Raw genomic sequence first — 16,922 nt, forward strand, 5'->3', positions numbered from 1 at the left:
TCCAATTTCAGTAGGCTGCCTTTTCATTTCGTTGATGCTGTAGAAGCATTTTGCTGTGTAGCAGTGTTGTAGTTTGATGTAGTCCCACTTGCTTATTTTTGCTTTTGTTCCCTGTGCTTTTGGAGCCATATCTATTTTGAGTTAATATTTGCGTGTGGAATAGTGGTCCAGCTTCATTCTTTTGTGTATGGCTGCTTAAGTTTTCCCAGCACCTTTTATTGAAGAGACTGTCCTTTACACATTTTATTTTCGTGGCTCCTTTGTTGTCAATTAATTGACCATATATGCGTGTGTTTATTTCTGGGATCTTGATTCTGTTACATTGATCTATGTGTCTGTTTTTATGCCAGTTCCATACTGTTGAAATCACTATAGCTTTATAATCAAGTTTGAAGTCAGGGAGCATGATAATCCTTGCTTTGTTGTTTTTTTCTCAAGATTGCTTTGGCTATTTAGGGTCTTTTGAGGTTCCATACCAATTTTAGGATTGTTTGTTTTATTTCTGTCACTTTTAATTTAGAACAGCACCCTGATCAGATTACATGTATCTGGTGGTGCATCCTAGTGGAGCAGGGCAGGGACCAAAAAGACAGGAATTCGTCACCCTCACCTTTGACTCAGAATAAGAGGACAATGACCTCTTACCATTGCAAATGGCTACATATACGTATGTTATATCATTTCTCTTCCTAGGCTATTCCTGAGTGCCTATCTTTCTTATTGATAGCCATCATCATCATGGATGCCCTGCCTTCTTGCGTGTCCATTTTTAGATTAATCATGATCCTTGATGCATAGTATCCTTTGTCCTGGGTGTTCCATGCATCACCCTCTTTTCTCTCTGTGTTCTCTTTGCTCATTCACGTATTCATTCTTAATAAAATGAGTTTCTGTGAACATGACACCCAAACAAGACCTGGATTAATCAGAATCAGCCGTGTCCGTGTGCTCCTCCTCTAGCCCAGCGTCGCCAACCTTTCAGACCTCACGGACCACCGGTTGGCGACCGCTGCTCTAGCCGGTTGCCCTGCCTGTGTCCCCCCAGGGAACCACTGTCTTGAATTAATGTTTATCATTCCTTTGCTTTTTCTGAAAATAGTCTGGCCACATAGATATGATTCCCTAAACCATGTTTTCTTTACTTGTGCTTGTTGTACTTTATAAAACAACCAGCAAACAAGAGTAGCTGCTGTATGCAGTCTTTGGAGCTTTGCATTTTTCACTCAGCTGTTACCAAGGTGGCTTTCTGAAGGATGGGCCGGGCGGGTGCTGCTCTGTGCTTCACGGGGGATGCCGCAGTGCAGCCCTTTCCTGGGTGTGGGCTTTCGGGTGGTTTCCAGACCTCGTTTTCTCTTACAGTGTTGCTCTGAACATTCTTGGGTATACACTTAGGAGCAGAAGTGCTGGTTGTTAGGAATACAAAGGCCTGCTTCTGTAGATACTCCAAATCACTTTCACTCCTCTCCCCCAGCAGTTTATAAGAAACCCATTAACCCCATTCTTCCCATTGTCGACATGTTTATTTCACTGTTTCTCATCTCTGTGCTTGAATAAAGCTCGGTGCACACAGCAAATCCGTTCAGGTTCTGGATCTAGTAGTGGCAGGATCTACTAATGTACTGGGCTATCTCCCACACATGAAAGTATAAACTCTGGGGGAAATATATTTGTTTTGTTGTTGTTGTTGTTGTTACTCCTCACCTGAGCAGATTTTCCCATTGGTTTTTTAGAGAGGGTGGAAGGGAGAGGGAGAGATTGAGAGAAACATTGATGTGAGAGAGACACATCAGCTGGTTGCCTCCCGCCCGACTCAGTGGCCAATGCCAAGTATCGGGAGGGAATGGGGCAGCGAAGTTCTCATAAACTGCTTGCGGGGGGATGGGGGGGTAGCATGGTGTAGCCACTGGGAAAATTGTATGGCAGTTTCTTATAAACTTAAATGGCATCTACTCTGTGACCCAGTAATTCCACTCCTGTAGTATTTACCCAACAAAAATGAAAGCCCTTGTACATAGACATAAATATGAATGTAAATCACAACTTTATTCATAATAGTTCCAAACTGGAAACAACCCACATGCCCAGCAATAGGAGAATGAATGAACAGATTATGGCATATTCATACAATGACTACTTCTAAGCAATAAAAACATAATGAACTACTTACACACAATAACATGGATGTACCTCAAAAAGACATGTTGAGCCAAAGAAGCCAGACACAAAAGAATATATATTCTTATGATTCTGTTTATATGAAATTCAAGAATAAGCAAAACGAATCTCTCGTTGAAATCGGTGTTGGTGTGAGGGCAGGTGGAAGGTTGCCTGTCACAGCCACAGGGCACCGTTGGGGGACAGGGATGTTAGGTCCCACTGGGAGTGGTGGTCACAGGGGTTCACACATTTACCAAAGCTTGTCACTTCGTACCCTTAAAGCCCGTGCACTTCACTGCTTCTAGATTTCACCTCCACTTTTTATAAAAGTCTCGTAGAGCTTCTGTGCCTCTGTGGACAGAGGCAGAGGCCGCAGCCGCGCGTGGGCCTGGCGATGGTGGTAGAACACCGTCTCAACTGCCTTGGAGACTCTCACTTAAATAGAAGATTCCTGTGTATAACTAGGCCCATGTGAGGAAAAGAACTTACATAAAGACACCAGGAGCAGAACTTTAAGTCCCAGATGCTTCTGTAAAAGATTGATTTTTCTGGAATATATTTACAAGATTGCTGGAAGCATCCTTTTTTTTTTTCTTTTTTTTTAATAAAAGAAAAACATTTTGACCACGTTATACTAGTGGGTCCTTTTTGGGCAGAAGATGCGAGCATTTATATTTTCTTAACACTCCTTCCAATCCTGGTGTTCATGCGGTTTTGAATTTTTTATTCTATTGCAGCTGAAGTTTGCACTCAAGACCTACTTTCCTTATGCTCCTCCATCTCTGGTCATGGCGCTAGTCCAGCACCCGAAAGGTATGATGTGGTTTCCAGAGCGCCCCTCCCCCTCCCCTTGTTCCCTAGGAAACGAGGGAGAGGGACCCTCATCTCAGCACACAGTCCGCTATGACAAGACCCTGTTAAGATCATTTACCAAAAGAAAGAAAACAGCGTGAGAAAAAGGCCTCTTGTTAAATTTTGATAGTCTGCCCCGGATACCACAGTCCTCTGGTGCCAGCCAGGCCCACCTAGATGCCAGGACAGGCTAAGACTTGGCTGAGTTAGAATACAACAGTGCATTTATTTGTATTTTGTTCTTTCTACTCCATCCTCCTTGTTGGAAAAGGAAAGATAAAAGGATGAATGAAGCCAAGGAAGTTTTGCGGAAATTTCTCCTAACCAAGCCAGGGAAGGCCTGGGAGGAATTCCGGGAATGTCAGACCACAGCCTTCTCTGACTTCCTCTCCCAGAGGCCTCACCAGCTGGGGAAGTGACGGTTTCATCCGTAAGTCAACTGGTGTTGGTCCCTAAGGTGCCTGTGAGCTCGCATTAGGGAACATTTCAGAAGGAGAGTAAAGCCTGAAATCCGAGGGAGGGGCAGCACAGAGGAGCTCGACCGCATGCCATGGAGGAGGCATCTCACCTGCCAGTGGGAGGGAGAGGACAGGGAAGAACAAAAGAACCGGTAACACTTCATTTCATGCCCTTTCGGCTTGCCTTTCCCTGAGACTTGGGTAAGTAGATTCATTAAGGACAGCAGATGTTCCAGAGTTTCACAGCATTTTATAAAATCGGGCTTCCTCTTCCCTTTTTTTAAAAGATGTAGATTCTCATCCAAGGTGACCCATCCAACTCTTGTCTTCTCGGAGGCTAGAGGTTGAGGTGGTGATGGGCCTGCCGGATCTCTGGGCAACAGTTTTGTGAAATGTAACCTGTGGAAACACGATGGGAAGACTAATAACAAGACAGAAAAGTCAGTAATTCACCTTCCAGGACTACACCTCACAGCTAGAGTCAGATCACCACAGCCTAAGGCCGCCTGCATGAGAAGCCCGTGAACTCCAGGAACAGTATTGGAGTTGTTCATTTTAAGTAGGGAACCTGTAAGCAAAAGATCCAGGTGGTACACGGGCCTGGACCCAGCCTACCCCCTTTTCCTTGGTGTGATTGTCCTGGATTTACGTCCAAAATAAGTAAATTCAGGCAGAAGTACAAGAGCCTCCTATGCTAGTTTCTAGAACAGTTTTCTGCATATTTTAGAAAAAAAAAACAACACAAAACAGTGCTATGTTCACAAATTTAAGTGTTTTTAATAGTAGAATCTTCTATTTGTCAGAAATTGATTTTATGCCCACTGTAAAGTGCTATGGGGCATAAAAGATGGATCACTGATGAGCCCTGACTCTCCAGGAGCTGTAAGTTGAGGGGACATAAAGTAAGTACCTAAACAACTAATACAGGAAGACAATGAAAACGCCGTCAAAGGCTGCACATCCAGAGTAAGGAGTTGAGAGGAGGGAGGGAGAGAATTCATGAGCCTTTAATCCGTAACATTTGTGGAGTAGCAGTGGTTACTGTTACTTACGTTATCTTCCTCATGTATTTACTTAGAGAATCTTTCACTACATGCAAATATGGTAACCTTTTTCAGATGTTTCAAACTACAGATACATACCGACTCAGATGTGTTTAAAATCACAGGATGATTGTGAAACCAGAAAAGCTAACTCAAGAAAAGGCATTTGTTTGTATATATTTTCCTGGCCTTTTCTTTACTGTAAACCTGTAATCATTTTCTGAATTCATCACAATCATAGCAAAAGTTGGGCAGCCCAGTCCCAATTCCTTTTTTACTCTTGTTAGTCCCCACATATTTTGAAATCACACATTGTTAGCGACAGAGGAGGGGACAGGTCGGCAGAAAAGGGAAAGCCTGGACCTCCGCAGCAGACTTGTCTGGGCCCCGGGCTGCTCGGGGCTTTGCAGACTCCATGCCTGGTTCACCCGCTGCGGTGCAGCTTGTGTGGCTGACGGATCTTTCTCCCCTGGGAACAGCATGAGAGCCGTGAGATGGGTTCCACCGGCCAGGAGAAAAGATGGCCTCTCCCCCGAACTCTTCCCGCCTAGCTGCAGGGCTCCCACCTGGTAGGCTTGACTTGTCTCCAGTTCCCCTCTGTTCTCCTTCCGCTCACAGACATCCCCCAGGGACTGCGGCACCAGCCACTGAGGCGTATTTCTGAAATGCTCAGAGAAACGGTGGAAGACCAGGCTCACGGGTGAGCACACACTGATGACCCCAGGTCAGCCCCACCTGCGGTCTCCCTCGGTCCTTCCTTTCCCTTCCCTTCAGCAGGGCCGATGGAAAGGTGTTGTCGGTGTGTGACCATCCAAACGTAAGCACACGCATGCATGTGTAAAGCTTTGTGCAGCATAAAGTTTCTACAAGCATGAGCAGTCAAGAATAGATCCTAGAGGAAAAGCGGCCTATCTGGTCCTCTGCTCTTCTTCTCCCCAAGGGAGGAATTCTAAACTGCTCCTCGACTGCCAGTGCAGTGTTTACTTTCCTCCTCTGTAATAAGTACCTCATCTAAAATGCAAAAGTCCGCCCTCGCATTATGATATTAAGTACCTTCTTACATGTGTTACTGTCCTAGAAGCAGTCGCATTTAGGCTCTACGTTCTTTGTAACGTAACACCCTTCAGCTTCCTCTTCAATTCCTAGCTTTCAGAGTGTACTTTATTCATTGTCTCTACTAGCCTTCAAGGCTGCCTTTATTTGCACCATTAGCTAGTTTTCCCTCGGGATTCCCTGTAACCTATCACTGAGCATCACAGGTGGCCGGCCGTGCTCCTGGTCACTCCCGGGGCTAGCACTCCCTCCCGCCCACCACCCAGACTACCCGACAGAAGAGACAGGAAGGACTGGAGACCAAGCAGGGATTCCAGTGTGGGCCACAGCAATGCCCGCCGCACCTGGCAGCCCTCCCCGCACCCGTTCTCATTGCCTCTGCTGAAAAGCAGAGCCCAGGTCCCATACCTCCCAGAGGCCTGCCTAACCTGGGTCTGCCTTAGCTAGACTTTGAGGTCCACCTGCAGGGAGGGTCCTTCTCAGGCTGGCGCTTTCTCAGCCCACATGGGACTACCTAGCATAGGTACTGGTGGAAGACAGGGAGAATGGCCAATCCCGTCTCTGTAGTGCAGGCCTGGGCCCTGATCCGAGCGTGCAGCCCACCTGGGAGCAGGGAGCATGAGAGCCTCGCTGCTCGGCTCACTGCCCGGGAGGTCTGCCGGGAGGGGCCCTGGGCCTTTTCCTTGCTCTGGACGTATACCACAGCCACCACTGGCAGGACCCAGGGAGCACAGGCCCACATCACAGCCCCACTGGCAGGACCCAGGGAGCACAGGCCCACATCACAGCCCCACTGGCAGGACCCAGGGAGCACAGGCCCACATCACAGCCCCACTGGCAGGACCCAGGGAGCACAGGCCCACATCACAGCCACCACTGGCAGGACCCAGGGAGCACAGGCCCACATCACAGCCCCACTGGCAGGACCCAGGGAGCACAGGCCCACATCACAGCCCCACTGGCAGGACCCAGGGAGCACAGGCCCACATACCACAGCCCCACTGGCAGGACCCAGGGAGCACCTGCTCTCCCCGTGGGAAGGAGTGAGACGGTGTTGCCTTCCTCTCTCTTGTCCTGGGAGCTGCCTTCAGAGCATTTCCTCAGCTGTCTCCAGGAGAGCTCATTGTACTGCCTCAGGCTGCCCCGCTCCGGTTTTCCAGGGGCGCTGTTAACCCGCTGACGCTGCCCCTGTGACACGGAGGGTCCTCACCTTGAGCTGACTACCCTTTAACAGCTGTCGCAGCGCCCAGTTCTCAGCGTGCCAAAGGATGGCCTCACACTCACAGAGGCTGGAACTTCTCAGCTCTCAGACCTGCGCTGACAGAAAAGGAGGCCATATACAGCTCATTAAAAATGCATAATTGCCAGGATATCGACCAGAGCCCTGTGTCTTGTTAGAAAAGCAGCAGCACGTTTCTGCCTGTGCCCCTTCCGTCTGCTTCTCGCTCCAGGGCACCTGGGGCTGCTTGTGGCCGGGAGCCCACTCCTCAGGCGGAAGGTTCTCATCTTGCATCATTCGTGCTAGTCACGGGCCAAAACCTTCCTTCTCCACGGGCTGGCTCACTCAAGGTTCCTGGATGTGAGGACTTGAGTGTCTGGGTTCTTCAGGCACTGGGCCTCAAGAGGCATGCCTTTGAAGGCCCTGGGTGGGTGCAGGTAGCCCAGGAGCTGGTTTTCTGAGGCTCACCCGTACTCCTGTGTACTTCAGTGGGTAAGAACAATGGAAGCCAGCCGTTCGCAAACATTACATTGCTTAAGAACCAAAAGGAAAAGAATCCAAGTTGCCTGGCTGCCATGTGTTTTGGTTCTGTTCCAGGTCCTCCGGAGGCCCCTTTGAGAGCTGGTTTTTGTTCGTTCACTTTGGAGGATGGGCTGATATGGTGGCTGAGCAGTTACTGATGTCAGGAGCTGAACCCCCCGAGGCCTTGCTGTGGCTCTTGGCATTCAGCTACAGCCCACGTGACGGGAGTCAGCTGAGAGCACAGACCATGGTGGGTGGCGGTACGCAGTGTGGGTGGCATCCAGGGTGGGTCTTTCCTGAGCTGGAAGGATCCTACGGGAAGGGGGCCCAGCAATGGGTTTGGCTTCCACTAACCCCAGGTACCTAAGTGTGAGTGCTCCCAGTTCCTTATGGCAGCGCCTGGATGTCCCCTGGCAGGGGAGAGGGGGCTTTCCTGTATCCAGCCGCCGCTTTCTGCCTCTCTGGAAGCACCGAGGAGTGCAGCCTGTGCCCAGGCCTCCTCTCTGTGCTGGCTCAGCCGCCTGGCTGCCCTCTTGCACAGCTGCCGGCCCACGGGATGCCAGGCAGAGTCTGGCCACTTGTCTGAGGAGCTCTGTCTGACCAGCAGCCTGGCTGTGCCTGCTTCCGTCTGCACTTCCTGCTTTCCTGGATCCATCAGCAGTACTCACATTGCTGGCTTTGCTTAGAATTCTTACTAAGTAATCACATGCTATTAACCACTTTGCTTCTGAAAAGGGACTCGGTCATTTCCTAAATGACAGGGCAGCTAAACACAGGCCTGGTGAAGGTCTGTGGCAACAGCGGTGGTTCTTTTACGCAGAATATAGTAATTGCAGGAAGCAGTGCTTTGATTAAAGGCATTGGCACCTGCCTCGAAAACATTTATTTGTTGGTTTTTAAAACTTCAACTGCGCTTCTTGCTGATTTTAATAATTAAAGGGAGCAGGTTTCATAAGGCGGAGAGCGCGCTGCCGTCGCTTGATGTCCTGTCGTTCGAGCATTGCAGCCGGGGCAGAGACGTCTGATATCTGACTTGGTTAAAGGCTTGCATGCAGTGGGAAGAAGAGAGTTTGGGATTTAAAAAGCTGAAATTTGGTGACAATATATTTTGGATAAAAAATAGAACACTATTTAGAAATTAACACAATCTACATATGCTATCTGATTAGAAAGAAAGCCTATTTCTTCTTAAAATATCACAATAAACTAATTAAGGACATTGATAATTTGTTTTCATCATCTTATTCTTAATAATAATTAAAATATATGAAGCTCTGTTGGTTTCTAAAGCCCTTTTATATGTACTTCATTTTATTCTGTATAAGTCAAGTGGGTAGGTTATGTGTCAGATTCCATGTTGATCATAGAAACCGAGTTTCACTTTCTTTTTTTAATTTATTTTTTACTGTTGACAGTGTTACATATGTCCCCTTTTTTCTCCCCGTTTTTCACCCAGCCCCGACCCCTCCCCAGGCCTTCACCACCCTATGGTCTGTGTCCCTGGGTTATGCATGTATGCATGTAAGTTCTTTGGTTAATCTCTTCCCACCCACCCACCCTCCCTCGCCTTCCCTCTGAGATCCTACAGTCTGTTCCATGCTTCTGTGTCTCTCAATCTATTTTGTTCATCAGTTTATTTTGTTTATTAGATTCCACATATGAGTGAGATCATGTGATACTTGTCTTTCTCTGACTGGCTTATTTCGCTTAGCATGGAGAAATAAACTGTCCTATAAGATTTACTTTCTAGAAAGTTCTGCATTGGCACATCTTTCTCCTTGTTAGCGGGATCCTTTCCATACTGAAACCACGTGGAGCTTTCTCTGTGGTGCTCCGTCTGTGTCCTTCCCGGCTGTGCTGTCAGGCACCGTCCCCAGGGGAGTGAGGCCCTTCCTCCTGGGTGCCCCACCGGAGGCGCTGGTGTGTGTGACGTGGCAGGAGTGAGAGACCCTGCTTCCCTCCTTTAACTAGTAGCCGTGCCCCCTGCTCCCTGGGTTACATGAGTGTAATTCTTCCCATGGTCAGGCAGTCGGTGACTTGGGAAACAGACTGTGAACCGCCTTTGAAAGCGCAGTGACTGTGAGAGCGACTGAGCCGACGTCGCCTGTGCCTTAGAGGCACAAGTCGGAGAGGCTGCCTGCACACAGCGTGCCTGTGGCGGAGCCTTGCTGCTGCTCGCTGTCCTGGAGGCTCAAGGTCGAGAAGCAGGAATAACTGCCCGGATGTGCTCCACCAGCCAGGGTCCACTGCCTTGGCCGCCTTGGCTTGGTCAAGATAAAAACAAGAGAGGTCTGTGTTTGTCTGCCCTTACGGATTAGGCAAGGTTCATGCTCCAACCCTGTCGTTCCGTCCCTAGGAGTTACCCTAAGGAATCAGACATCATACAAATATAATCATCAAGAATAATCTCACAGCATAGTTTTTAATTACAAAAACTTTAAGTGGCCTAAACTTTCAACAGTAAGGATACTGGCTAAATATTGTGGTATATTGCAACTATGGGGTAGCATTCTACCATGAAAAATCATGTTCCCCAAGAATATGTGCTGTAGGTCTGGTGAGCTGCTTCAAGTGCACGGTGAAGAGAAACCAAGGAACAAACGGTTATGATAGTGAGTGCTGTGCTCACCTGCGGAGAAAAGGCAGGGATGCATAGAAAAAGGGTGAAAAGGCTGTAACTGTAGTTTTTAACAATGAGTCTTTTTAGCTGGTGGAGTTATAGGGCATTTTAATTTTCTCTTTTTACTTTTTTGTTTAATTTTCTACAGTGAGCATATATAAATTTTCATAATGCAAAAAAATTCTTAGAAAAGAAAGTTTATCTCTTTCTCCCAAAACAATTTGAAAGCTTCGTTTTGGGGATGTCAGAAAGGCATTGGGGGGAGCCAGGCTAGGATGGGGTGCCAGCAAGAAAGCAGGCACGAAGGCTGAGCTCCTGAGCCCTGGCAGTGTTGCAGACCTCCGTGGCCTCTGTGGGCTCCCACAGATGCCAGCAGCCCAGGGCAGCAGGCGCAGCCACCAGAAGGGAGGCGGCGAGAGTGCCTCTCCCGCGGGCACTGCCACCCTCGGGGAAGAGCTGTGTGCCGTTTCTCACCGTCTTGGATTGTCACGGTCGCTCACAGCACCTCGTGTACTGGCGTTTATGACAGCCTTCATTGAAGGAGCCTTAACATCCAGAAAAGGGACTCCCACAAAATCCATAAAATTGGTCATGGGGATTCTCAGAAGAGGCCTAAGTTTCTTTTGTTTGAAACTTAGCTGTTGACGAGGTCTATGTGGCATTTTGGGTCTATGGCTTTCTGTTTTTCCTTCTTTTCCAAGTCACAACTTGATGTACCGTTCTCATAGCATGCAGAAGTCTCAGCATGAAATCAATATTTTTAATGCAAAACAACCCCAGACCTATAACAATCACCTTTAGTATGTGGATGCCACAGACTTGTGACCTCTGTTTGGGCTTTAAACATGTATGAACAGATGGTCCAGCGTCTAGAACAAAACTGTGTGTGTGCATGTGTGTCCTCCCCCACCTGCCCCCAAAGATGGCAAAGGGAACTGCTCCTCATCAGACAGGGCCTGGCAGTCTGGGCGCATGGGCTCCAGCTGATTTGTGGCCGTGATAGTGAGCGAGTCCTCAAGGAGCCTTTTGTTCTTTCCCCACAATATAAAACCTGACTGCATTCTGCTAAGGACTTTTCTCTGTTTCTTTTCATACAAGAAAAGGTCAGGTCCTGGCCTGGTGCCCAGCTGCTTAGTGAGCAAGACGAAAGAAAGTCAAGAAAATTCCATTACGCCCATTGGGTTTGTTTGGAGCGATGTGGAAACCCAGACATGGGCAGCCTCCATCCACCCTCCCTCGGGCCCTGGTCCTCTTCTCTTTGAGCGGATGCCTCCAAGTACCAAATAAATCACAAAACTATGTATGTCCCAACTCTTCCTAATCTCTCACCTTTGAAATGACACTCCCCAGGTAGAGGTGAAAGCAGTGCTTGGCCACCTCAGGAAGCTGCTCAGAAGCCCGACCCTCTCGGCCAGGGATCTGCAGGCAGCAGCTGGAGAGCATCCAGGCGGGAACGCCAGGCCGCTGGCCTGTAGGCAGCTGATCAGGCACCTCCTCCTGAACTTCCTGCTCTGGGCGCCTGCAGGCCACGCAATTGCCCGGGAAGTCATCAGCCACGTAAGTGTCCCCATTTTTTAGCATTCTAATTTTCATTTGCATTTCGCCCAGGGGCCCGGCCTTTGAAGGGTGTGAGTACCAGGATGCTGTCCACACATGGATGGCCAGATAGGAGGTGGACAGCGGGGACGACCCCAGAGCCTGCCCCGGGCAACACCATGTCACAGAAGAGACAATGGAGGCTCTGAGGAAGGAGGGGACTTCTCCCAGGTCGCAGGGGGAAAGCGAGGTCTCCTGTCTCCCAGCTACTCTCCTCTCAGTCGGTGCAGCCCCTCCTCCCAGGATTCCCGAGGAACTGGCCGTGGGAGGATGCGCAGCGCCATGTAGAGAAGCCATGGCTAATAGGCAGGGCCATCCCCGAGCCCCGTGAGGCTCCCAGGGTGGAACGTGAGGAGCAGTCCCGGCGTGGGCTGGCGCAGTGCCTTTTTAGGAAATGACAGTAAAAGCACGAATAAGAGGAAAACAGACAAACTGAATTTCATCAAAATTAAAAGCTTTTGTGCATCAAAGACAACTCACAAATAAAGGAAAATATTTGGAAATCACATATCCGATACAGGTTTGGTGCCTAAACTACATAGGGAATTCTTACAACTCAACACAGAAAAACAGCCCATTTCAAAAATCAGCAATGGATTTGAATAGACATTTCTCCAAAGAAAATGTACAAACAGCCACTAAGCACATAGAAAAGTGCTCAATATCACTTGCTATCAGGGAAATGCAAATCAAAACCACATCCACTCACACCCACCAGGATGGCTGTTAACAAAACAGCCCAAATGGAAACAGCCCAAACGTCCATCAGCAGGTGAATGGATACCGACACGTGGTCTGTACACACAATGGACTATTCAGCCTTAAAAGTGACATTTTGACGTGCTGAGACATGGATATACCTTCAGGGCATCACGCTAAGTAAAATAAAAGGACAAATATATGATTCCACTTACATAGGGTACCTAGAACAGGCAAATTCATAGAGACAAAACGTAGGGGTTTTCGGGGGCTAGGGAGAAGACGGAGAGTCAGTGTTTCAGGGGCATAGTGCCTATGTGGGGAAAGGAAAGGCTCTGGAAGTGGCTGGTGTGACGGTTGTACAGCACTGTGAATGTACTCATGCCACTGGATAGCACACTTTAAAAATGGCTAAAATAGCAAATTTTATGTTTATTTTACTATGATAAAAATGCTCATCAAAAAAAGTTTGGTTTTGCTTGTTATTGCCATAAATATACATAATGTATGGCTTGGTGAGTTTTCACAAACCGAAACACACCTCAGCCAACAATCAAGAAGGGCTGTTCCAGTGCCAGAGGTCCCGAGCCCTCCGGGAAGGCTGCGTCTGAGCGTGAGCATGAAGGAGGTCACAGAGACACGCAGGCCGCCCAGAACCTGAGAGGCTCTCCTCAGTCCCGTGAAACAGCCATCGGAGCGGCGGGCCGTCTCCCAGGAGCCCAGACAGAAGCCATCCCAGAGCCAGGCGTGGCCAAGAGCAGAAGAGGACTTGTCATGTGTGGGATGCCACCTTCTCGGAGGCTCCAACACAGTGACCTATTGTGTACTTTTATAAATGCACACTGCACTTACTTCCAACCCTCTGGAGGTGGGAGACAACAAGTATGTCTACAGAGCTTGGCCAGGAGTAAGGTGTAATAGTCACTTGTCAGCCACTCCCTCCGTCAGGTGACCAAGGTCAATATCAGCAGGGTAAGCTGTGTGGACACTGTGCCCCGGACTAACCCTGAGGGAAACAAGCAACGGCCCTGGCCGGGCCTCAGCTGCCCTGTAGCCCAGGACAAGGGAAACCTGAGGAACCTGCAGCCCATGCTGCAGGTGGCTGAATGGATGTGGGATCTGGGATGGGATCCTGGAACAAAAGAGGACGTTAGAGAAAGCAGGGGAAATCTGAATAAAGTGTGGGTTTTTGTTAATATGAATATATCAATCCTGGTTCATCCGTTCTCAAAGAGGTACCACACTAATATAAGATGTTACCGAGTGGAAAACGGTGTGGGCATGTGTCTCTCTGTATTATGGTTTCGGTAAAATTATACATCTAAACCAGCCGTGGGCAAACTACGGCCCGCGGGCCGGATCCAGCTGTTCTATCCGGTTCTCTTGGTCTCCCCTCCGCTCCTTTACTTTGAATTTATATTAGTTCACACAAACACTCCATCCATGCTTTTGTTCCGGCCCTCCGGTCCAGTTTAAGAACCCATTGTGCCCCTCGAGTCAAAAAGTTTGCCCACCCCTGGTCTAAACTGTTCTATTAGTTATTTTTAAAAGTCACCAATAGGCACTTCCTGAGAGCCTTGGCAGCAGTTTCGTCACCTGACCTCCAACCCCAGCTCTGGACACCCGTGGAGCCTGCCCTCTCCCTCCTGCGCCCTGCCTGCCTCACCTGTGCTGTCACCGGGGATGGAAAGACAGGCCCACGCGGGGGAGAGGAGGGAACCCGGAGGAAGCTCCTCTGAGACACCCAGTCTCCGCTTCAGTTCCTGACACGGGCCCCTGTCCCAGGACCCAGCCTACCTTCCCAATGCCCCACCTCAAGTCGCACCCTCAGAGGAGCCGCCCAACCAGAAGGAGGAGCCGGTCCTGTAGGAGTCCAGGCCACTGCACCTGCCAGGCCACCGCCCTCGCGTGTCCCAACCCCGAGGCTAAGGGCACAGAAACCAGGCACATCTTCGTTCCATTTATAAGTCAGCTCAGCTGAAGACAGTTCCCTAAAGGATCCCATGCAGGGTTTCTCCGCACACTGGCTCTCAGCAGGCGGGGCCAGCATGCTCAGGGTGCCCATGGTAGCCAGAGCCTCCTGGGTGTTGCCTGCAGATGCTCCCAAACTTCTCGCTGGCACAGCAGCCTCCCCACCTCAAAGGCTGCCACAGTGGCCATGTGCAGGCTTTGCGGCTACAGGCACCCACGAAGGAGCAGTGGTGGCGCCACCTCGGGCTGCCCCGCCCCTCCCCCCCGCCTCTCCTGGTCCTCTCTGTGAGCACCCTGGAAAGAGTCCTGAGCCAGGTCTGCTTGTCTGGGAGCAGTGGTGGCCAGCCAGTGGCAGTATTGGCTTTGGTGGGACCGCCTTTCTCTGCCAGCAACTCTGGCTTCATCACCCTGGGGACCCAGGCCCTGGCCCAGCTCTGAGGGGACTCAGACCCGAGCAGGACCAGCTCCCAGGCCGGGGTCCTGGTTGTGTCCCTCTTATGGCAGCATTAGCTCTGGAGAGCTGTGCACCAGCCCCAGGTGGGGGCCGCAGGGGATGCAGGTACGAGCCCTTCTCTTCACAGCCTCTGGCGCCTTCTCTGAGGGGCCCCCTGGCTGAGTGGCTGCCCTTTAGTCGGGGTGCCTGTGCCTCCTCCTCCGCCATCTCCCGCCCTGGTCTCTCACAACCTGCTGCTCCTCGGCTCCTCCCGGGGGCCCAGCATCCGTTTCTGTGACCTGAGTCAGAGTTTCCACCAGTCTCACCGTTAGACGCGTTGACTTTGCCCGAGCTACTGCTCTCTGCCCCTCCTCCCAGGTCCCCAGCTTCATGTCCCCTGCTCTGCGCCTCCTATGGGGACCAGGCCAGAGCAGCCTGTCTGGCGTCCAGATCCCTCCTGCCCAAGGCTCACCTTCTCTGCCTCGTGTCCCACTCGGAGCTCACATCGCACGCTGGCTCCCAGTGCCTGCCTTGCCCGGTAACAGTCCATGGTGGACTCCCTGGGCTGCACCTGCCAGAGGCCCGGTGTGGAGAGGGCGAGGAAGCTGTCCCTGCTGCTATGGCTATTTAAACTTTTTGTTGAGGGTTCAATATAAACTGACCCTCACAACAAATATATAGATTACTGTAATATCAAGCAGACTGCTGCTTAATGTGGCTTGTGTCTAAAAAGCCACAGCAAACTCTTTGTGCAGCTAAATTGTAAGATTCTTGCCCTTCCCTTTTTTGCTGAATTGACATTCTTGGGAAAATACTTACTGGGCACCAACAACTTCATCTCTTGAGGCCGTATTTAGCAGAACTAACAATTCCTGCTTCTCTCACGAATCAGGTGTTAAAACCTTAGGTGCCTTTGAAACACAGTGGGCTCAGTCGCTGGCCCAAGAACGCCATTTATAAAGCTGTTTGTGTGGAAACAGGTGGCATTTTCCCTGCAGCTTTTCTGATTCCCATACTAGTGTGAGCCTTTGCAAAAAGTTGAGCCCCAGTTCCTGGTGTGCCTTTGCTTCCCACAGTAAGTAACCCCAAAGCTGCACCACCACCACCCCCGGCATCCCAGGAAACAGTGCCCGTGGCCTCTGCAGGAGCGGGTGCACCTGCGGAAATGCTGCTCACCCAGGGCCAGCCTCCGAGAGTGGGCGTGCCCTCGGAAACAGCTGACAGGAATGCACTGCCTCCGGCAGGACAGGGTGGCTGGCTCACTGAACAGAGGAGATGTGTCTGGAAGGGTTGAACTTGGATTCTCTTGTCCTCATTCAGATGGCTCAGACTGAGGAGACAGCCCAGGAGACCATCAGCTTTCTTGACCAGACCTTGTACAGATGGGATCGTCTTTGCATGGAGGCCCCGGCATCGAGACGACTGGCCCGGGAGCTCCTTACAGAGCTGCGCGCACGTCCAGTGCAGGCCCGTTGACCGAGCACCGCCCTGCGGGTCCAGGTGCGCAGGGCCAGGGATGCAGCAATGGGTTTCTGTGGCCTGGGCGCCCTCTGTGAGTAGTAACAGTCAGCCGGAACTACCTGGCAAGACCTGCTAGGAGAATTCTACACAATGAGGAGACAGGCCCCTTTGCCCAGACTCAGTCAGGTCTAGTCACTGATGACTGGAGTTTATGCCTTTAGCATTCTCTTGACCAGCTCATCTGGGTTTCAGAGAATCACTAAGAAAGGCTCGGATGGGAGAATCGATTTTTATATTTTTTTCCCTTATCAAAACAAGATGCACAGCTATTATCTAAATGTTTCAAAGTCTTTGGACCAAGAAATGGGTCATGAACCACTGTTTAGTTTAGAAAGTAATTTCGCCCCTTTCCCCAGGTCTGTTTTAGAAGTCAGGTCATTGTTACTGGTGTTCCTTTGAATCCACAGGATCTGAGATAAAGCCACTTTCCTTAGGTCTCTGGCAAGGAGAATTGCCCTTGGGCACTGTGAACAAGCTGAGGGGAAGGAGCGAGTAGTGACAGGGCCCACTGGTCCATGCCACCTGCCGTGGAGAGCGACACCGCCCGGCCACCACGTGGAGCCAGTCCGTGCTAAACACTGGCTGCTGCCACAGACCCCGTTGCCCCGTTGCCTCAGAGACGCTGCCGGAGGGCGAGGACGTGTTCCAGAGACACCAGGAAAGGGTGTCAGCAGTTACCTTGTTAAGTGAACTGGAAATGGAAATTTCTAATAAAGAATTGGTAACCCCGAGGTTAATATTATTTCACATCAGTTAAAGAGTGTTTCTCTTCAGCTTT

At 50.2% G+C, this 16,922-nt stretch overlaps 1 protein-coding gene across 1 annotated transcript in view; it reads left to right on the forward strand.

Moving 5' to 3' along the window:
• Window positions 1–16,695, forward strand: part of FANCC (FA complementation group C) — a 320,900-nt gene extending 304,205 nt beyond the window's left edge. The window contains exons 12-17 of the mRNA XM_080669394.1: window positions 2,895–2,970; window positions 5,129–5,210; window positions 7,380–7,554; window positions 11,275–11,481; window positions 15,944–16,123; window positions 16,579–16,695. Of these exons, the coding sequence (XP_080525520.1) occupies window positions 2,895–2,970; window positions 5,129–5,210; window positions 7,380–7,554; window positions 11,275–11,481; window positions 15,944–16,099 (696 nt within the window). The 3' untranslated portion in view covers window positions 16,100–16,123; window positions 16,579–16,695. The remainder of the gene's footprint in view (window positions 1–2,894; window positions 2,971–5,128; window positions 5,211–7,379; window positions 7,555–11,274; window positions 11,482–15,943; window positions 16,124–16,578) is intronic.
• Window positions 16,696–16,922: the final 227 nt, after the last annotated feature.

Source organism: Plecotus auritus (assembly GCF_963455305.1).
Source record: "Plecotus auritus genome assembly, chromosome: 5".
NCBI classification, from domain to species: domain Eukaryota; kingdom Metazoa; phylum Chordata; class Mammalia; order Chiroptera; family Vespertilionidae; genus Plecotus; species Plecotus auritus.